This window comes from Amblyomma mixtum, unplaced genomic scaffold (genome assembly GCF_055824585.1).
Source record: "Amblyomma mixtum isolate Tamu unplaced genomic scaffold, ASM5582458v1 scaffold_13, whole genome shotgun sequence".
In the NCBI taxonomy this organism is placed as follows: Eukaryota; Metazoa; Arthropoda; class Arachnida; order Ixodida; family Ixodidae; genus Amblyomma; species Amblyomma mixtum.
This window is the reverse complement of record NW_028317662.1, coordinates 1,247,588-1,269,897: the sequence shown is the minus strand read 5'-3', so window position 1 is coordinate 1,269,897 and position 22,310 is coordinate 1,247,588. Positions and strand designations below refer to the sequence as shown.

General features: G+C 48.8%; 1 protein-coding gene and 1 long non-coding RNA gene across 2 annotated transcripts; one reads left to right on the top strand and one right to left on the bottom strand.

Annotated features, from left to right (window-relative positions):
• The first annotated feature begins 6,546 nt into the window (after positions 1-6,546).
• LOC149324854 (kunitz-like toxin PcKuz1) lies at positions 6,547-10,477 on the top strand. Its single transcript, XM_089565221.1, has 3 exons — positions 6,547-6,616; positions 9,166-9,195; positions 10,317-10,477. Exons 1-3 carry the CDS (start codon positions 6,547-6,549, stop codon positions 10,475-10,477), a joined length of 261 nt encoding a protein of 86 aa, XP_089421347.1.
• A 2,620-nt stretch (positions 10,478-13,097) lies between these two features.
• On the bottom strand, positions 13,098-15,273 carry LOC149324853 (uncharacterized). Its single transcript, XR_016286654.1, has 2 exons — positions 15,094-15,273; positions 13,098-13,335 (listed from the first exon to the last, which is right to left on the bottom strand). It is a non-coding gene; the product is annotated as an uncharacterized LOC149324853 (long non-coding RNA).
• Positions 15,274-22,310: the final 7,037 nt, after the last annotated feature.

Sequence of the window (22,310 nt, the reverse complement as noted above, 5' to 3'; positions counted from 1 at the left end):
AAGAAGTGCTTTCGTGTGCTCAGCCCTCCGAACACCACAGACTAGGGTAGTCGGCCAGAAGTTCACCTAATGGTTTAGATACTGTAACTTCGTCACCTCTAAAAACGGTACTCGTCCGATCAGGCAGCAGAGTGCCTATCCATCTCTAGGACAATGAAGTGGATTAGGAAAAGTTGTTCGTTTCTGTTGTAAGCAGGAGAGCATGTCTCCGCGGTTCCGCACTTCGTCGTCATCGCTGGTGGTCCCGGCGTGAGGCTCGTGCTGGAGCTGCTTCCTTCGGCTGGCTCTGCCGTCTTGCTACGACCTGACCGCTGCGTGCGTTGGTCGGCGTGACCCACTAATAAATGCACTGTTCACTTGGTGGAGGGTGCAACGATCCCAACCCGCGAAGTCGCCCTGGAACTCCTCAGTCGCACGGTGTCCGTTCGCATGGAAGACCGAAGCCAGCAGCCCCAAACCCTGCTTCCTGCTTCCTGCGACCTGCTTCCACCTATCAGCTGTTCTGGTCCCTCTCGTCAACGCGACTCTTCTATCTTTAGTGGCAGCTGCGACAAACATGTGGAAGATTGGTTGTCAGCCTACGAACGGGTGAGCCGGCACAACAAGTAGGACGACGCTCTGAAGCTTAACAACGTCGTATTCTATCTTACTGACGTCGCAAACCTCTGGTATCGGAACCATAAGTCGAACATCACCACCTAGTCCGTGTTCAAAACTACGTTTGACGAAGTATTCGGCCGCCCGCCGTTCGCAAACTTCGCGCTGAACAGAGTCTCCGTTCGCGAGCGCAGATGACCGGTGAAAGCTTCACCAGTTACATCGAGGACATAGTCGATTTACGTAAACGAGTGGACCCATCTATGACAGATGAATATAAAATTCGCCACGTCATGAAGGGCATCGATGATGGCGCCTTCAACATGGCCGTGGCTAGGAGTCCGACCACCATCGCAAAGGTATACGAACTTTGCGAAAGTTTCGACGAGCTACGGAAGCAACGCGTTTTGGTTCGCCACCCTCCTGACGCGTCGCTCGCCTTACTGGTCGCGGAACCCGACTCCTCCTACCTCAATGCCGAAATCAAGAAATTTGTCCGCGAGGAGGTTGCCCGCCAGCTATCTCTCCTACCCTCTCTACCCGAACCATCATGTTCTCTGGCGCCGCAGCTCAGACATGAAATCCAGCGACAGGTCTCGGAAGCTCTTCCTTCCGGCCATCCTCCAACTCCTGTCGCTGCCCGGATGGCGCTTTCTGAGGCTGCCCTATCTCCACCTGCCCCGAGTGCTGTGCCGCTGAGTTATCCTGACGCTTTCGCGCCGCACCCCATTGTGGCGGCGCCTCGCACCTACGCCGAAGTTGTGGCTCGCCCAGCACCTCCCACGGCGTATGCGTATCCTTCGGCCATCATGCGCTCGCCACGCACTACTGGTAGAGCTGCGCCGCCCACCTCGCCATGGCGCACATCGGACAACCGTCCGATATGCTTTGCTTGCGGCATTCACGGGCAGGTCTCCCGCCATTCTCGACGCCGCATGTCACTGTCGGGGCCTGAATATACGGGCATGTCCTATTCGGTGCCCTACTTCCGAGTTCCGCCGGGGCCGCCACCTGAACATTCTGACCACCAGTGTTCCTCGTCTCGTCGCTCACCGTCACCCCGCCGCCGCTCCATTTCGCCCATGCGCCGCCGACTTTCCTCAGCCGAGCAGGGAAACTAACCGCCGCAGTTCCCGAGGCACGAACTGCGTACTCCGCTCACCGTCAAAGTCCTCTTTTCCCTGCGAACGTTATTGACGTTATCGTGGAAGGTGTTTCGACGCTTGCTCTTATAGACACTGGTGCCGCCGTATCTGTTATCAGCCAAAAACTCTGCCGCTGTCTCGCAAGGTGACGACGCCTCATTCCGGTTTGTCGCTATGTACCGCCACCGCACAGCATCTTCAGCCCACAGCTCTCTGCACCACCCGAGTAGTAATTGCGAACAACCTGTATTTTATTGAATTCATCGTCCTCACCACTTGTTCTCATGATATCATTCTCGGCTGGGATTTTCTGTCCCATCATCATGCCACGATTGACTGCGCTCGCCCTCACGTCGAACTTTCCGTGCCATGCGCTCTGCCATCCGCCGCTGCGTTTGATGACGTGGGTCCTTGTGTTGTTCCGAAACTTCATGTCGCTCAGGACACTACTATCTCACCGGTTAGCGCTGTCCTCGTTCGTCTCTCTGCTGCTTCTACCGCCGACGCCACCGTTCTCTTCTTACCTTCCGACGTTGCTCTCTGCCGCCACCGTATCTCACTGCCATTCGCCGTGCTTGACTTGCGCAATGGTGCCAACACACTTCTGGTCTTCAATACACTTTCTTACGCCGTTACTTTGCTTCGTGGAGAGTGTGTTGGCCGTTTTGAGCCTCTGGACTTACTATTTGACCTCGACGCTACCGACCGTTCATCTGCTTGCGAAGTTGATGCGTTGACCCCTACTAATGTGGCTTCTGACCCGCTTCAGCGTGATCTTCTCGCCTGTTCTGTTGATACTGCCCTCGAGCCACGCCACCGCGAGAAGCTTCTTGAGCTGTTGCACCGTTTTTGGTCTTCATTCGACATGCCGCAAGCCTCTTTGGGCGGGACGACGGCTGTCTCCCACCACATCGACACAGGCACTCACACGCGTCTGCACCAGCGCCCACACCGTGTGTCACGTACAGAGCGTCGTGTCATAGCCGAACAAATCGACGACGTGCTCCACCGCGGTGTTAGTCCCTGGTCGTCTCCCGTTGTCCTTGTCAATAAAAAGGATGGGTCTATAAGCTTCTGCGTAGATTATCAACGTCTCAACAAAATCACACGTCGGGCTGTGTATCCACTCCCACGCATTGACGATGCATTGGACTGTTTGCAAGGCGCCGAATTTTTTTCTTCGCTTGACCTAGGTTCCTGTTATTGGCAAGTTCCCATGCCTCCAGCTGATCGCCCAAAGACCGCTTTCATCACTCGGGATGGGCTTTACGAATTCAACGTTATGCTATTTGGCCTTTGTAACGCCCCAGCAACATTTGAACGAATGATCGACAATGTGCTGCGTGGCCTCAAATGGAAGACCTGTCTTTGTTATCTGGACGACATCGTGGTTTTCTCTCCTGATTTTCCTACCCATCTGCATCGTCTCCGCCAGGTGCTGACCTGCCTTGCTCGTGCCGGCCTTGAACTGAACCTTAAAAAATGTCACTTCGGCGCCCGCCAACTCACCATCCTCGGCCACGTCGTGTGTAAAGATGGGGTCCTCCCCGATCCTGTGAAGCTGCGCGCCGTTGCTGATTTCCCGAAACCGGCCTCTCTCAAAGAACTGCGCAGCTTCGTGGGCCTATGTTCCTACTTTCGTCGTTTTGTACGTAATTTTGCTACAATCTTCGCCCCACTAACAAAGCTCATGAATGGACCCGCTAACTTGTCCTCTTGGACACCGGCCTGCGACGAGGCCTTCGCGAAGCTCCGCAAAGTTTTGACATCACCGCCCATACTTCGTCATTACGATCCCGATGCTCCAACGGAACTCCACACTGATGCCAGTGGTGTCGGCGTCGGTGCGGTAATCACCCAGCGCAAGCATGGTTTTTCTAAATACGTCGTCGCTTATGCCAGCCGCGCCCTCACGACAGCAGAGTCAAACTACTCCGTTACCGAAAAAGAGTGTTTAGCGATCACCTGGGCGATCACCAAGTTCCGTCCTTACCTGTACGGACGCACGTTCGTCGTTATAAGAGACCACCACGCCCTCTGTTGGCTCGCTACGCTCAAAGATCCGTCGGGCCGTCTCGGACGCTGGGCTTTGCGCCTTCAGGAATATGATATCCTTGTTGTGTACCGCTCGGGCCACAAGCATTCTGACGCCGTCGCTCTCTCTCGGTCGCCGGTGTCCCTGCCTTCCGTTCCCACACCAGACCCTCCCCTGACGACTCTCACAGTCTCAGATATGCCTTCCGAGCAGCGCCGAGATCCTCGGATTTCTGCCCTGTTCAATCTCATCAATGCGCCTACCATGGCTGCATATCCCCGAGCTCACCGCCGCCAAGCTTCTCATTTCTCCCTCCGGGATGGTCTCCTTTATCGCCGAAACTACAACCCTGACGGCAGAAAATGGTTACTGGTTATCCCAAGCCATCTCCGCTCCGACGTTTGTGCCCATCATCACACTGACCCGCAAAGTGCTCACGCTGGTGTCCTCAAAACATATCACCGGCTTCGTCAGCGCTACTACTGGCGTGGAATGTGCAATTTTGTCCGCCGCTACATTCGATCGTGCGATGCCTGTCAGCAACGGAAGGATTCACCCTGTCGCTCAGCCGGTCCCCTGCAGCCTTCACCATGCCCCGCTAGCCCCTTTGACCGCATCGGCATTGACCTTTATGGCCCACTTCCCTGCACTCCGGAAGGTAACCGATGAATAATCGTCGCCGTCGATCACCTGAGCCGTTATGCCGAGACAGCCGCCCTCCCCACGGCCACGGCTCGTGACGTCGCTTATTTTATTCTACACCACTTCGTCCTCCGTCACGGCGCACCTCGGGAGCTCTTCAGTGACAGGAGCCCCGTATTTTTGCAAGAGGTAGTTCAAGAGCTTCTCTGAGCATGTCAAATCATACACCGTGTAACTACTGCCTACCATCCGCAAACAAACGGCCTCACGGAGCGTTTCAATCGCACTCTGGGCGACATGCTCGCAATGTACGTTTCGTCTGACCATTCCAACAGGGATCAAGTACTTCCGTTTGTGACTTCTGCCTATAATACCGCCCATCAAGCGATGACAGGTTTGTCCCCTTTCTTCCTCTTATACGGCCGTGAACCATCCTGTACCATCGACACCATTTTACCCTACCGACACAACTATCTCCGACCTTGCTCACAAGGCTGAAGAGTGCCGTCAACTGGCCCGCACCTTTACCTCCGCCACACAAGGACACCGCAAAGACGTGCACGACAATGCCGTGCCTGCTCCGACGTTCTCCACTGACTCTTTTGTTTGGCTTTCGGTTCCTGCCGACAGCAAGTTCTCCATCAAGTACCATGGCCCTTATCGCGTCATTCAATGCAAGTCTCCTGTCAACTACCGCGTTGAGCCAGTTACACCTTCCTCGGACCACCGCGGTCGTGGTCGCGAGGTCGTCCACGTTAGTCGCCTCAAACCGTATTACAACCCGCCTGTCGTCTCTTCGCCGTAAGTCGCCAGGATGGCTATTCCTTCTCGCCGGGGCCATTTTAAGAAGAAGAAGAGGACGTCTCCGCGGTTCCGCACTTCGTCATCATCGCTGGTGGTCCCGGCGCGAGGCTCGTGCTGGAGCTGCTTCCTTCGGCTGGTTCTGCCGTCTTGCTACGACCTGACCGCTGCGTGCGTTGGTCGCCGTGACCCACTAATAAATCCACTGTTCACTGTGCTCTTTTCGATTCTTGATACTACTTCTCTTATTGCTCCATGCTTCCCTTGACTCTTTTTGCAAAGTGTTCCTATTACTTTCTTGCTTGCCTGCTGCCATGCCTAATGTTCCTGTTACTTGATTGCTTGTCTGGTGTCCATGCCTAGTGCTAGCCTTGACTTCCTTACTTCTGGAATGGCGAATCAACATCAACTTTGATCAGAAAAATGAACCTGGAAGTAAGGTGGCAGCTCACCGCGGTCCCCATTATTACTTGACGAGCTACTCGACACATGGCAGCAGGTGTTCATTGCAAACCCTGTGTCCCACCTTGAGACTGGGCGCCATACTGTGAACTCGACGCGTGCTTGTGTAAGCCGCAAAATGTAGCGGGCTGTAGTTGATTTATGTTTTGACAACAATAAACGCTATCATTGCTCTCGCGCCTCTACCTCAGACACCTCACCCAAGCATTATGTTCAGATCATCTACGAATTTTGTAGTCACCGTATCTACCTCGCGCACCAGCAAAGCGCGCTATTAGGCGCCGCGTGGTTCTCGTGAATCCCACAGAGGAAAGGCTGGAGCAGCGAAACATGGCCGAGGAGCGGCCACGTTATCAACGACAGTATCGTAACCTTCACTTGGCTCTAAGTTCAAAGCCCTTGGGCAACAGTCTATGTTCATTCTATTTACAGTTCATGTGCCCCCACGTTGACCTCATCGAGGCTGAAATGGCTTAAACACAGTAATATCGGCTATGTTACTGAAATATTCCTTTACATCTACCAGGTAAAGAAATAGGGCTTTGACATTGAAGCAGTGCTCACTTCCCTCTAAAGTTATTACCCCACGTGCTATGTTGCTGTTGAATTTGACATTTTGCTCGGGGTTGAAAGAACTACTGGCTACATCTCTCTGTATCTTTGGTATTAGAAGCGAAAAAAAACCCACAGCGATAAAGGTTGCACCCTGTCGCACGTGGGAAAACAGAGCGGAGGTATACCACCCATAAAGAAACATTTTGATTTTATTCGTGATATGCGCTTCTTGCTTTTTACGAGGACGCTCCTTCAGTGTATAAAAGATGAGGCTTTTCGCCAGGGTTTTGAATTCTTGCAGCTGAAGCCATGAACGCAGTATTCTCTTCAGTCATCGTGGCAGTTTTCCTCGCTGCCCTTGCAAGTTGCCAAGACTGTGGTAAGATTTTGTTTCCATAGATTGTATTTTGTCCGCATTTGAGAAGAAAAAGGCATTGCACGGGAAAAGTCTTGTAAATTATCAGCACTGAGAAACTTTATCGAAAACTCATCATTCAAGTGCAATGTTTTTTTCTCATGACCACTATTTTATTTTCTGGCTGAATAATCCACAGAAGATGGAACGCTTGAAAAGCGGAACGTCCTATATCGCTCCTCAAATGCGTTTTCTTGGTATGAATATCAGTCAGGAAAGGTGCAACAATATTCAAAGACCAATGAAAAATAACATGACTGAGAAGATCAGAGAGACGAAAAATAAATGTTACAGACAACGAATTTGAGCAATCAATGAGCGTAGAATTCATTCCGCTCTGAATATCTCATATAACTATAACCCGATAGAAGTACCAAATATTCAATAATCGGTAATAAGTAAGGAATTAATCGCGTGGTGTTGATGTAATGGTGCTTAGTTTTCCGCTACCTGTATTGCTTGTTACTGTGCATTCTATTGCTGAGTACCGAAACCATCCAAAATACTCTGAGAAATCTTCCACTTGCTAATAGGCGAAGAAAATAAAGAACATAATGCGAAAACATAAAAACAAGACGAGCTTAAATCCCACTTACGCACGAAATCTGCATTTTTGAAGAGATGAAAGAGTTTTCAAGACAAATGCACCATAAAGCGATTTGATGGTGGTGTGTCCTCTCGGAAAGTTGTACGTGTTCTAACCTAGTTGATGCTTCCGCCACCTGACCACATGGGCCATATTTGAGGATTCACAAACGAAAAACTCGTTCAACCATTTCGACGGTTCGAGTCTCGGCTCCACGGCGTTCATTATCCAGAGTCTTGAAAAAGGACAAGCTCTGTTGAAAACGTCTAACCGAAATAATTCTCTTCGTAAACGAAGCGTTTCTTAACCTCACATATATGTATGTATACGTAATGACAAATTATGCAGACGCACACTCTAAAAGGTAACAGGAGTTTACTGATCATGGGAAGTAGCGGGCCAGTTGGTTCATTTTTCTACTTACAACAGTGCGCAGGGACAGGACTGTGTCTAGTTGTTTCTCGATTTTGTCCTGTCCCTGCGCACTGTTTTAAGTGGAAAAAAGTTTACTGATATTTCGACTGGATAGCACGCATATTTATTGTTTCATACCAGTATATGTAGGGGTTGAGAAAAGCCTGCTAAAATGGACCCGCCGTAGTACCTCAAATGAAATCCTAAAGCAAAAAATGCTGTAAATATTTTACGCGGGCTTTTTCAGCGCCGAATGAGTCATAACCGACAAGGATGTACGGTAACCGCACTCTGGGCACGCCACAAAACACTGGAAAGGATACACGCACTGCACAATGCACAAATAACACTTGCTGTTCGAGTGCAGTTTATGGCAGGTTCACCGTCCAGGGCACTTCGAACAGAGGCTGGGGTAGTTGCTGGCACCACAAATACGCTCTCCCCGTCACCCTCTAGTCGAGCAGCCTCTGAGATAGTAAGCATGGAGGCTGACACAGAACACGCAGCCGGGAGAAAACTTCGTACCTTAGACATGCGTCCCAGCCTTGGGACTGCCTCATACCTCTTCAGTTAGATGCGTATCATTATCATTACGAGGAGCATCGTGTTTTCGTCCAAACGGTGTTCCGAGGTGTTCATCTGTGTACCAAAGCTGAAAACCAAGCCTTAAAATTCTTCTCTTACTTCGACACCGTTACCTTATTCACCGCCTCCACACGCTCTAAAGGATCACATGTAGTCACTTTGTTAGCCCTTTAACAATCTTCTCATGGGAACACTTTTTTACACCCGCCACCGTCACCACCGTATGCTCAGCGCCGACGCCTTTCCAATGCGGCGTTGAAGGAGCGCCTTTGGCTTTCATTTGCCGCTTTTCCTGTCCAGTTTCTCCTTCATAGCGCTACCGCTAATCCTCCATCCCCGTTCCTGCTCATTCCTTTACATTTTTTCTCCGTCGTCTGCGTACTCCGTCTCTCCCTTGTGCTTTTCTCCATGTTTTCCGCTCATAGTATGTTTCCGCTTTACAGTTCTGTGCACGTCTGGATCATTTAAAAAAGCTAATCTGCACCACTGTAGCGGCCTAACCCTGCTAGAAAACTACAATAATTGTCACTTCATCTATATATATATATATATATATATATATATATATATATATATACGCGTATATGCACACTAAAGCATAGTGTAGGATATGTGAAGCTCAATATGAACAGCTGACACCTACAAGGAATCCCCGGACCGCCGCAAATCTCTTGGCGCAGCCATACCCGAGGAGTCCCAGAATACAGAACGCCAGTTTTGTGAAGTATGTGAATGATGCTCAGGTATTTAGGTAGATATGCGCTCCACCAACTCAGTAGTCTTTTTGCGTTTGAAAATGTTTAAAAAATTTCGTGCTCTACAAAGTTTGCTCTACTTAGCTGATTGTGCGAGTTTTCATTTGTTTACAGAAAAGTACAACGCAAAGCTTGATCTAATTCCAAAAAAAATTATGAATTTCTTCTTTCAGAGGACCCTCCAAAATGCACCTATCCAGACGGTATGTGTTCGAGTTTTATATCTCTCTGCTATATGGTTTCTGTGTTAGAATTATCTCTACTTTCTCGAGCTAATCAATGTTGCTCAGGTCATACAGAATATCTGTGTGCAAAACAAGAAGTACACTGGCACTTCGGGAGCGTGTGTGTTGAGGGGATGGGGAAGAAATTCTACCATTACTTCATATAAAGGGGTTGAAGACGAAGCACAAACTCGCTTATCGAAACTAGAATGCTAAATAAGAAGTGTGGAAAGCAGAAGGCGGCCACTCCTTGCACACAAGCATGTGCAAACCTGTGCAGAATTCGTGATTAACAGTTTTCATGGAATGTTTTCAGCAAACAAACATGTCGGCACAATCTCCTAATATTACAACCACGGATAATTGGTTGGTTGACAGGCTTGGGAGTTTAAAATCCCGAAAAAAACAAGGATGTACATATTATATACTAAACAAATACTATACATACTACGTAGATTACTTTATACTGTACGTTTTATGCGCCATTTAAAATTCTTACCTGTTTCTAGTTACGTATTCAGGCAAGTTTGCAATAGGCGATTTCATAACCGTATCATAGAATTCTTCATATGCAATGCTCGCTCTGCGGATACCTAGCTAACCACCGAAAAGCGCAAAAAACTTTTGCGCACTTTAAGTTTTGCATCCCAATCTCGTTTGTTGATACTTGTCGCCGAATAAAAAGCAGGTTCTACTAAAAACAATCAAGCCAAAACAATGTTTAGGAAATAGGGGGTCTCCTTAGCTTCATAAAATGTACAAAATATTTGATTGCAGCGCTAAATTGATCATTTCCAGCTGCCTTTATTTATGCAGAAGAGCCTAATTAATCCTGCTGAAGTATTGAAACTGTGTAGCATTGGTGGGAAGTAACAGAGTGAATTAAAAACGACAAATCAAAAGGCAATTATATATTTTTAACCAATAACATGATACCGCTATACAGAAGCAGTGGCACGCCACTGCAATAAGCATGGACTCTGTTTCTTCAGGGCCTTACCATGGAAGATGTAGAGCGGGATCAGGAAAGAAATATGTGTGTGAGCGTTCATGACAAAATTGTGGAGTTATGCCGAGATCTTGGTGACTCTTCCATGCAGGTTGCGAGGAACCTCAAAGAGTTGGACCATGCAAGGCGCTTGAGCCGAAGTACTATTTCAACTCTACGACCAGGAAATGCGAGCCCTTCAAATGGGGAGGATGCTGCCCAAACTGCAACAATTTCCAAGAGCAGGAGGAATGCGAAAGAAACTGCCTGTGAAATTAATAACATGCAGCTCGCAGTCTGCTCTCTATGATCCGCGTAGGCCAAAAACACAGACAGCATGAAGAAATAAAAGTTTCAAAAAAAAGGTTTACATTGAATGTTTAGTTCCAGCGCGATGTCAATGTGCCACGCTGGTGATTTATTAGGCGCAGTACCAAACATCTGACTGTCATTCTACATTCGAGGTGGTGTGGAAAGCTGCCAGTGACGAATGCCCTTCATAAAGAATTTTAAGGAAGGGGCGTCCATAAGATTACATGTTGACGATACAAGATATCCTTAGGAAAGGTGTATGCGGCCTATCATCTGTACTATTATGAAAACCACATCTTCCATTGTGCCCAGTCCGCTTTAGTACTGAGCAGTGCACCAGATGAAGCACACATGCTTGGACAGCGGTGCTGGTTAAGCACACATTCAACAGGAAACCTCCACCAATGGGCGTCCTCTCATTTTGATAGCCTTTCATTCCAGTGAAGACCAGGGGAATAACAGTGTTGTCGCTATGTGAAACACAGCTCTCTCCTTGACCCTTTGTCTAGCTGCGATATCATCTCTATATGTTTACCACGGCGGACTACAGCTGCAGGCGAGGGTTAGAGTTGGGGTTCGGGCACTGCTTGACGAATTCGCGGACAAGTCGACACTCGTTCCACCAGGAGAGGAGTGCCGTCGGGTGTTAAATTTCGGTGATAAGAGAAAGTGGAAGGCTGGGTTCGGATACATTCTATACAACCTCAACAGAAACTGGGAGAGTCTCTTCGCCGCACTCATTGCAATTTCAAGATGGCTCTCATTCCATACAGCCATTAGAGGAAGGGTGGCCCTTGCCATGTACGCGGTGTCCTGATAACTTTTGCACGACGACACACCACCGAACTTATGGACATGGCGCCACGTGAAGATTGTGGGGACGCACTCGCTCCCTGTGGTTCGCTATCCTGCATTGCATCAGAACTGTGGTTAGCTGCCCCGCAAGGCACCCTCCTCAGTTGTGTTACTGTTGTGTCGCTGCGACGCGGGCGGCCTGCCCTGTTAGTTAAACAGGGGACGGCGCCCGCGTCGCAGCGACACCAGCGCCACGGATGGCGTTTTGCTGCGCGTGCGCGGGGGAGAGACTGCTCTCTTCTGCTCGGCATCGGGGAATTACGCGGACGTGTCGCGCGACGCTCCACTCTTCGCCGCGGTCACCTCGTGTAGGAACATACTCCCGCTAGCTCTCCCGTCCGGCCTCGGAGTTTTCCCCTTTGCAATAGCGTGGGCGAATGTTCACTCCAAATCGTGCTGGTGAGTCGGTCATCCTCGATTCCTCAATGTATTTTGTTGTAGCAATAAATGCCTTGTTTGTGTCAGCCAGTGCGTCGTTCCTGTGTTATGTCAGAGCAAGGCGCGCCGCGGTTGGCGTGCGCTCGGTAGAGCTCGGACCACGGGGTGCGGTCCGCGCGGTTTTGAACTGTGTAAGCCGCGGTTAAACGGGGAGAGCGTATTTATCTCCCCAATTTAAAGCCCCACAAGATCCACCGGAAATGGACCCTTTCGTGCTGAAACGTCAGGGCGACCTCATTTAGGGGCTGCCGACGGGAGATTTTTCAGGCCACTTTCTTGACCCCGGCGTTTCCCTCGATCAAGCGAATGCGTCGGGTCGGCAGCTGATTCAGGGCGGTGTGTTTGGACAGATTACTCGCCGAAATTGGGCGGCCGCATCTGCTGGCTCCTGCTCTACATCGCCGTCGGGCACCGGACGGCGGAGCCCCGGCCTGCCCCTAGTGAAAGCGCGAGGACGCTTCACGTGACAAAATATTGCATGCTGCAAGTGAGCGAGACATGACGCTGAGGAGCGGCGGCAAGGATGCGCGGGTGCGTGGGCACGGAGAATTTTTTGCGAAAGCAAAACTACACGAGTCACCGAGCAATTTCGCGCAGCGGACGCAAGGCCATACTGCGCATGCGCGAAGACGGCGCACAGCTGGCGAACGTCGCCGTCGCTGCGCGGGTGAGGTGCCGCCGCCGCGCTCGCCAGTTGCGCACGCGCAGTAGAGGCGCATAGCTAGCGTGCCGAGGCCACCGCCGCGGCGGCGCGCTCTCCGCTGCCTCTCTCTCTCTCTCTCTCTCCTCGTTGCTTTCGCAATACTCCAGGTTTAACCACACTGCAAACCGAAAAACACCCGGATAGGAGTAAATGGCTCATCGCGTAGCGCACTCCCGAAAAGGGGTTTTTATACTCCTCAGAATAGGAGTATATCGTCTACTCCTCTGCTTGAAGGGATACTTTCGGAGTGCTAGAAGGAGTAAAGTGTTACCGCTCTGCAGACGGGAGTTTATTTAGGAGTAAAGTTGTGATCACAAAGGAGTTAGCATGGCAATTAATAGAAGTATTATATACTCCTTTGCAGCTACTTTTATAGTACATTTCAGGAGTACGTGCCTGTTCCTTTTAAGTAGTTTTGACAGGAAATTTTTGGAGAAATTTTTCTTACTATAGGGTTACATTTATGATTCCCAGGTGAGTATATTACTTCACTTGATGCGGAAGCCGATTTGAAATAAAGTATTCGTATGGAAGGCTCATTTTAGGGCTTGATATTCCAGGATAAATGCGTCGATGAACTTACAGTGATTTATTTCAAACAATATTTTATTGGGTACAAAACATTTGAGACATGTGTTCGGCAGCTTGCTTTCGACGGTTACAGAGAACCAACGTCTTGGCCCCTGTAGAAAAGAAGAGTGCCTTAACCCACGCTGTCTTTGGGTACATAATTTAAATACCCAAAGGAATGAAAATAGAGATGCCACACTTGAAAGCAAGGAGGGAACCTTGAAATGCTTCGCTGTCAACATACAGGCTCCTTCTGAAAGAAAGATTAGAAAAACAAATGCATCAGTGGAATTGCACCTCTAAGCTTCAAGTATGACGTGCTTCAAGTGTAGAAGTCAACGTCCCAAAGCCGTTCAGAGTGCACTTTTCAATAAAGTAGGTATTATTCAAGTTTAAACGTTTTTCATGACAAAAGATTAGCTAGCAGAACATAGTAGGTAATCAACTAGCTAATACATACCTGTACGCTGTCGGATGACAGCGGCTAAACGCGGTTTTCAGGGAATCACAAATTCCAGAGAGCCGCTTTCGTAAACGTTAAGGCAATACGGCGAATGGGAAGCAGCATCGATAGGGAACATTTTTTCCGCAAAGCATAAAACTGAAAAAAATAAAATGGTCTTACTGAGGCACTTGCGCATTCGCGCTGCCTTTGGCTGCGTTCCTGCACCGAAAGAGGCCTCGAGATATAATTTTTTTTCACTTGTCAGAGGTTCCTCATGCTTTTCAGGCACCATATCAGAAGCAATTACTGAAATCAAAACATGCAAACAAAAGACAGCGCTTTGCATACACGCAGCGCAAGCTTACATGCAATTTCCTTGATAGGAGAGCCCGCAGCTACACATTTTCAGGACGTCCTCATTCTGTGTATAGGCCAAAAGCAGGGCAAGGGTGACTGACATAGCAGGCATTGTTAGGAATAGAAAGCTACCACCAGACCCACCCTCCCGCCGCCACCTGTCTTCTGTTAAGCTTTGCCCTCACATTCGTGGCCAGGGTTCAAAAGAAAACATTCTACACAGGTCTATGGCTGGGAAAGGAATATACTTTCGGGAAAGAACGCCAACCAGAAAAAAAAAACATGTTTGGGAATCTTCTTGGTTCTTTCAGCAGGTGTGACTGCGAGTGAGTCACAGCATGCCTTTTTTAAGCCTTCGGTTAGTCATCCGCCGGGTCACTGATCGTAGACAGTTGATGCAAGGATAGTTCCCTCGAAGTCAGTCTTGTCAACCCGCCCTTCCTTCCTTGTTCATTTGTTTGGCATCCGCTTTGTGCTGCTTCAGTTTTTCTGGGAAATGCTTGCTTTCGCCAATGTACTACGTCCAGCACGAGCAGGGGATCTCGTACACTGGCGTAAGCTTTATTTTTTTTCTTTCGCTGCCTTCCTGGGATCAGCAGTCTGAACCGGAACGCTTGCCTCCACGAGTTTCACATAATGGAATGTGTTCGGAAACTGCACGCGAAGTGGAAACTTCTTTTAACATTTTTCAAATGCGAAGAGCTTACAAGATACCACATTTTGGAACTAGACGCCTAACCATCCAGAAAAGGCAGCGTTCAGTATGGTTGAAACCTCATGTCCGCTGCCGAAAATCGCTGCAACGTTAAGATGCCACCAACTCGGAAAATGTAACAGTTTAGCTAATCTCCGTGAGCGCTAAGGCGTCGCCATGTCCTGTGCTATGACTGAAAAGAATAAAATCGCTTGCATTGTTTGCATAACAAGGCCCTCTTAAAACACAGGAAAGGAAGCAACCGATTAGGGCACGGTTCTCAGCACTGTTCGTAATAACGTAACAAAAATTCACAGACCCCAAGGCTGTGTATTTTCACCTGTCATTGCCTGTACAGCTTTTCCATATTCATGGGGCGTGAACGCATGAAGAAAATTTGGTCCCTAGAAGAACTGACCGTACTTCCAGCTGTACATGTTAGCGTAACAGCCACGACTGCAGTGCCACACTCTTTTTTTCAGCCGCATGCAACAACAAATTTCTCAGATACTTACTTCATGCCTGCTGTGTGAGTTGGCTCCACCGGACCACAATGAAGCCTTTGCTGTTTTGCTGTTCTCGTTAAGCCTTTCATCTCGGCGCACCCGTGGTTCACAGCAAGTCTACGCACACTGAAAAGGGAGCGGCGTTAAGTGCATGCGCGTCTATGGCATCAAAGGAGAGTTTAATACTGCTTACCAGGGGCGCGATTACGAGTTGCTCAAAATCGTCTCAATCGGAAAGTGTCTCAAAAAGTGTCTCATTTGCCCCGTTCCTATTGGTCGGTCGTGACCAGCGGCCATATTGGTTTTTTGCGTCACCGGCCGACGTCAGAAGTGCGCCAGAAGTGGTGACGTTGCTTGCCTAATTATGCGAGCCGATTGAGACGATTTTTTGAGACTAGAACGAGTGGTCTCAAACCGCTCGAGACAGAAAATGGCGGTTGTTTACATGGCCGGTGGCCGCGCGAGCAGCGGTGTAAGAGGGTGCATGAAGACGGTTTTGACGTGCCGGACGAGTTGTTTCGACGTTTTGACATAGGAAGGAGCATAACGGCTGTGCGACGAACTCGCCGTTGAATTCGGAGGTGTGCGGGTGAGTGCGCGGTCAGTGGAGCGGCAAGTGCCTGTGCGCGCCTTCGCCGCCGGTGGGTTTCAAGACACCGTAGGAAATGAAGTAAACGTCGGCGTAGCCCAACCGACTGTGCAAGTGTTTGCGGTGAGTTGCGGAGACCACTGTCAAAGTTAAGTCGCAGAAGGTGCGCGCTTTCCGGCGAGACCCCTCAAGACAAGGCGGCGGCGAAGGTGGACTTCCTTCGCATAAACTTTCGCCACCGCAGTATCCCCGGCGGCGTCATCCGAGCATCATCCGAACGGAACGGCACCACCAACACGAATATCAAGTGCTTAACCCGAAGCGGGCGGCATGAGTTGGTTACGAGGCGGAAGAGTGATTGTTGCCGCAGTGACCGGGCGTGCCGGCTCTTAATTCCCGCAGTGAGATTGCAAGCTCCCATCAGCTGCACCGGTCTGCTTCCGTGTGTCGGCAGTTGCTGCAGTGTGATTATTCATGGTCGCCGGGTATTTTCGGAACAAAAATAAATAGAATCACGCATCGCCCTTGGAGCACATTTGGCATCGATAGCAGGCTAGGTGAGTTCACACTGGCGAGTCGCGGAGGTCGCGCGACAGGCTTAAATCGATTTGTTTCGCTTCCTCCCCGCTTTACATGTGCTTCGCAAACCGTAACTAATTGACCGAAATCGGTCGCCTAGAATACTAGCGCGACGTTTGCAACTCGCCGGTGTGAACTTGCCTTGACGCTGCCTTCGCCGGTTTTCGAGCCAAGCGCTCCTTCCAAATTGATCTCGGCAGACTCGTAGCAATCACTGCCTTTAAACAGATTTTTCCGCGCACTTCAGACGTCTGCGCAGTACTTTGATTCTACGTAATGTGTAAAAAAAGAGGACAGCCGTTGAATCAGCTGATTTTTTTTTCTGGCTGCCATGTTTACGATGGGTGAATATGTGGGTGGAGGGATAAGGCTGAATGTAGCTGAATCCTTTGGATCAGGCGGCAGCTCACGCCACCTAGCCGACGCTTTTCCAGCATCAGTGCACCCTCGCGGCAGCAAAAGTGACTGAAGAGCAAACTTAATTGCAGAACTGAGGACGCTTCTTGTTTTGCTTAATGTTGTTAGGTTTGAAACACAGTTTGTCGGGAAAATAAAACATTGTTCATTTTGTTAACGGCTTGTTTACAGCAAAACGTTTGCATACGGTCCCCTATTGCGCAACTAAATGCTTCCTGGGTGGAGCCCTGCTACTAGCCGCTAAAGCCCCTAGCTAGGGACTTCACTGGCCACCGCTGATTGGTTGACTCCGCGTTCGCATTTTGCGGTGTCGTCATTTTGACGTCAGAGTCTCAAAATTGAGACGATTTCTCGTAATAGCGCCCCAGAACACACGACGATGATAATCCGGTCTTTAGTATTCTTGCAATACAGCGAAAGAACGAGGGGCCGACGATGTCGAGAAAACTGGTGCGTCACACACACATCGCCATGTCGGCGCGGCGAAACGGCAACAGCCAACACTTGTATGCTGCGTAGACAATGAATGACTAGCCGCTGCTTCTGCACATATTGCTGGCTTGAGTGAGACGTTCATTGCAGCACGTTGCTGCTAAGGTCGATGATGTCCAGTCTTACGTCACGACAAGAGCGCGCAAAGGAGCGGGTGGCAAACTGGCGGCTTCGGGGAGGTCGACGCGTCACACACCGCCATGTTGGCTCGGCTGAGCTCGGCTGGCTAAGCCTCTCGTAGACTGCCGTCCCAGGCGATGCAACACCAAGCGTTCTTCGAATACACTGGGGGCTTCACAGGCACTGTCTGTGGCGCACATTGGTGCGCGAGGTTGCGGCGATCCGGTGTCTTGTAACATGACAAACGTGCGTGAAGCAGCAAAAGCACAGGCGAGCAGGCAGCGACGACAGAGCCGGCGTCGTCACATGCAAGTGCAGCGAACCGGCAGCTGCCACTAGGCGGCGGGCAGACACTAAGGAGTGCATAAAGGGCCTGAAGGAGTATTGAAGCCGACATACTCCTTCTTGGAAAAGTAGTAAAATCATGTAAATGCTTTATTTTACTCCTCGATTTCGCGACGGCAGTAAAAAAGGAGGATTTCCTCTCTTTTACTACTTAAAGTCGATTGCACAATTTTCAATAAGGAGTTTAAAAGCGGACACTAGCCATTTATATTCCTATTTGGGCTTATTTGTGTTTACAGTGCAGAGCTAAACCACTGCCACTGCCAAGCCAGCGCCAGCTATGAAGGTACAGAGAGCGGATCGCTGTTTTATTTTGTGAAGTCATATACCGGCTGTCTCAGCTAAACTTGGTCTTTTAGAGCTTTCGCTTTTGCACTTTGCGCGGGATAAAAGTTAAGCGAATTTCTATCATGGACGCTCAAGTAGCACCTCTATGAAGGAGTATATTTTCAATTCCCCGCGGTTTCTTGTAGAGCTTTTAAATAAAGCTACACAGACGGTGCTTTGTTGACAGCACGTCAGCCAACTCTTTTGCAAGGTAATGTACATTATTCTAAATAAATGTTTTTCCCGTGGCCAACATTTAAATAGCCAGCAAGGTAGGTTAGGCTAATTAACCATCTATGCACAATGTAAAAAAAATTGGACGGCACATTTACGCTCCGCCTTAAGGTCATTCCCTATTATAGGTCAACCGATACCTGTGAACCCACATACGCTTCCTGGCACAGTGGTACAGCGGTTAAGCACTGCAGTTAAGCGCTGCACTGGGATGGCTGGTGCTTCAACCGGCGGGGCTAGTGTGGCCTAGGTTGCTTTGCCGAAGTGACCAATCATTAACATAGCTGCCACCTGCTGGGCGGGCAGGTTGTTATAACGTCGCAAGGTCACGTGACCTAAGTGGCCTACTGCTGTCAAGGTTACTATTTGGGGACCACCTGCCCGACCCGTGCTTTTGATTTTTCACTCGCCACGCCAAAAAGACCTTACGATAGGCCACCCCTTCATGCACCTTCTCATTGGCGCGTCTACGTGTATTTTTGCGGTTCTTGTCAAGGGTGCCTGCTAAGATTATGTAGCAAAACGACTTGGAACACCACTCAAGAATACATGATGAAATATCTTAATGCCGAAAAATCCTGCCCATTTGGGTAGTAGCAGCTGCAGCAGCGGTGACATAGCTGTCTGCAGGGCAGCGGTACAAAGGTCGCAATGCGTGAAAGTCATGAATATCGCTGACATGGAACTCTAGGCTGTAAACTTGGGAGGTGTGCGAGATGCAGCACAGTCGCGCAGCGGACTTTCGAGATAATGGTCGGAAAGTACTTCTCCTAACGAACATCATGACAAGGTGCTTACTGCATAACGACAGATATTTCTTATGGAAAAGAACTGATTCTGGCCATGAGAAAACAGAAACAAAGTAGCCATACAATGATCAGGCAGTCTTTCCAAAAGGATACTCGACAATGAACCATACTGATACTATCAATCAGATGATTTAGAAAGGCGCAGAATATAACCAAACACTATATATAGCGTTCATTGATTACGCGAAAGCTTCTGACTCAGCGGACACCTCAGCAGTCATGCAGACACTGCGAAGTCCCGATGTAGAAGAGTCTTATGCCAAAAATAACGAATCTACAGCTCCCGTATTTATTAGTGAAGTTACTAATAAAATTCCAATGAAGAAGATGTCAGGCCATTCACCGCCTGTTTACGGAGTACGTTCCGAGGCATGGATTGGAAACTATTGGGGATAACAGATATTGGAAGGTACCTAAGCAATTTACGATTCACCAGTGATATTGTCTGCTAAGTAAGTCCCTTAGGAGATGAGCTGAAAAACACGATAAATGAGATCGACAGGCAGAGCAGAACTGTAGGCCTTAAAATTAACATGCAGAAAACCAAAGTAATGTTCAACAGTTTCGCAAGGGAGAGCAGTTAACAAATGGTAGCGTGGTGCTGGAAGTGGTTAGGCAATACGTCTACTTAGCAGGTACAGGCACTCAACCGGATCATGAGAGGGAAGTAATTAGAAGAATAACAATGTGGTGGAGCACACATGGCAGGTTTTCTCAGATCATGAGTGGCAGTTTACCAATATCCCTCAAGAGAAAAGTATACAACAGATGTATCTTGCCGGCACTCACCTATGGGGTAAAAACGTGGAGCGTAACGAAACGAGTTCAGCTTAAGTTAAGAACAGAGCAGCGCTATGGGAAGTAAAAGTGTCGGTGTAACGTTAAGAGATCGGAAGCGGTGGGAATGGATGAGGGGGCAAAAAGTGCTGATGATATCCTAGTCGAAATCGAAAGGAAGGAATGGACTTGGGCGGAGCATGTAATGCGAAGGCAGGATAACCGCTGGTCCTTAAGGGTAACGGAGGGTATTCCAAGAGAAGGCAAGCGTAGCAGGTTGTGGCAGAAAGTTAGGTGGAAAGATGACAGTAAGAAGTTTGTGGGGATACGGTGATGCAGTTGGCTAAGGGCAGGGTTAATTGGAGAGACTTGAAAGAGGCCTTTGCCCTGGAGTGAGCGTAGTCAAGCTGATCATGATAATGATATTGTAATTCAGGTAAAGCTCTCAGATAACAGCCTCGAAAAGAGTATGAAGATGACAGGATACGGCGAGCCGCGTTTATCGGTGGATTGGGAGGGTGATGGGGTTCTGCAGTAACTGGAACACGGTCAGTGTCAAGAGGAGCGATTTCACAGCAACCAAGACGGGAGTCCGCCACCACCGGACGAGAGTCCATGGGTCGAGAAGGCCAGATTCAGAAATGACAGTGACACAATGTTCCCTTTGACGGTAGCCACGGTATGGGCCAGTGCAACTTTGGGGGTCAGCAGAAGATCGGCAAGTGGTGCAAGTACGCTGCCCTCATTGCGGATAGACGGCGGGAGAAGCAGGGAAAGAAAGATGTGGCTTAGGATTGGAGAGAAACTTGGTTGGGAGAACGGAATTGGGGCGAAGAGGACAAGAGTGCGGGGTCGGTGATTGGATGATCGAGGTGCTGCACCCCTTGCGAGCAATCAATAAGAAATGATTGTTCTGATAGTTTTGCGTGAACACCAACAAAAAGCGTCACCACAAGCTACCACCATTCAGTTGCTTATAAGAGATAAATATTAGAGTGAAAGCAGGCACAGCCCTGCATGCAATTGTAGAGAAGCCGCGAGTCCCACAGGAAAGACCTTTGCTTGAACCACTAAAATAAGCAATTACAGAATGAATTAATTGTTTGATCAAATATACCATGGAGTATCGTTTTCAAGTTACCTTGTTATAAGCTGTCTGCTATGCTGTTAAGTGTTTCACGAATTAAAAATAAGTTGTCACTCCAGGGTTCCCTAGGTAGCGTGATATTCAGTAACTGCTGGAAAAAACAGACGACAGAGCAAGGGACACACGCACCAGCTCATACACATCCAACTTTTGGTAGAAAGGTTATAAATCTTTTTATACCCTCTCCCCCCCCCACCTATCAAAATCACAAAACAAAACCGAACCAATTCTCTGCGTAGAATCTCCCATTCACTGCTCGATATCATCCAGGTGCCGAAACATGGGCAGAGGTTAAGAAACCGCGAAACCATTCCATATTCCATCAACAGGTAAAAAAAAACAGGTGGTTGGAAGAAAATTATTAACAGCCGCGACGCTTAACACAAAGTTAAAACAATGAAAGCGAAGATAATGCTAACAAGAAACACGGTAAAATGGTGAGGGTGCAACCGTAAATACCGAAGATAAAACCAATGACGTGAAAGAAACAACGAGAACAAGTGTAAAGACGAAATGGTGGGCGCAGGGCTAAAAATGACGGTGCGAATCTGTACCACCTAAAAATGAGATTTTATTATCTGAACGCGGAATGGACGGTGTGCTCGCACATTCTTTGCGAAAGAGTGCAGTACAAAGTGCGAGCACGCCGTTAATCCTACTTCAACACACTCTCGGGATGTGCATCGCACATCGCCCTCATCATGAACTTCCATCTGCGGCGCGAACATATGAGTTCACCTTACTCTCGGTCGACACTAAACCGGAGTGTATGAACGTTGCCATGCTTTTCGAGGGCAATGGAAAGCATAACCATGAGCCAACCAGGCTAAGCGAACGCTTGTGCAGGTCTACTGTGTTTATGTACTGAAAACCATACCAATTATTTTACGATTCTTTAGATTATTTTGCCCATTGTGCGTTTTCATTGGACAGTTATTTATATAGTGTTCCTGTTAATATCCTTCCTTCCGTGTTGCCCATCTCTAGTGTTTTGTTTCCTTTTCCGTACCGATCCTTATGTTTCATATGTTAGCCAAAGCGGACATAAAGCACGCGCAGCGATGGCAATGCCGCCGCAAACCAGAATGTTCGTCATCGTCTTTACAATACATAAAAAGGAACTCGGCAGCCACCAAAACCGTTGAGCAAAGTGATATGTTTCTATTTTTTCTCGGTGGTGTTAATCGATAGCAGATTAGTAGTGTAATTATTTTATGACATAATGATAAATTATTAGAAAACAAAAGGAAAAAACGAGGACATGCGCTGGTGGGATCCGAAGCCAGTACGTTCAGCGATGCCTTGTCCCAGGTCATTTCCGCGCAGGCTGCTTCATCGGCTTTAAGTAACCTCAACTCGTCTACCTGTCCTCCCTCCTCTGCCACTGCTG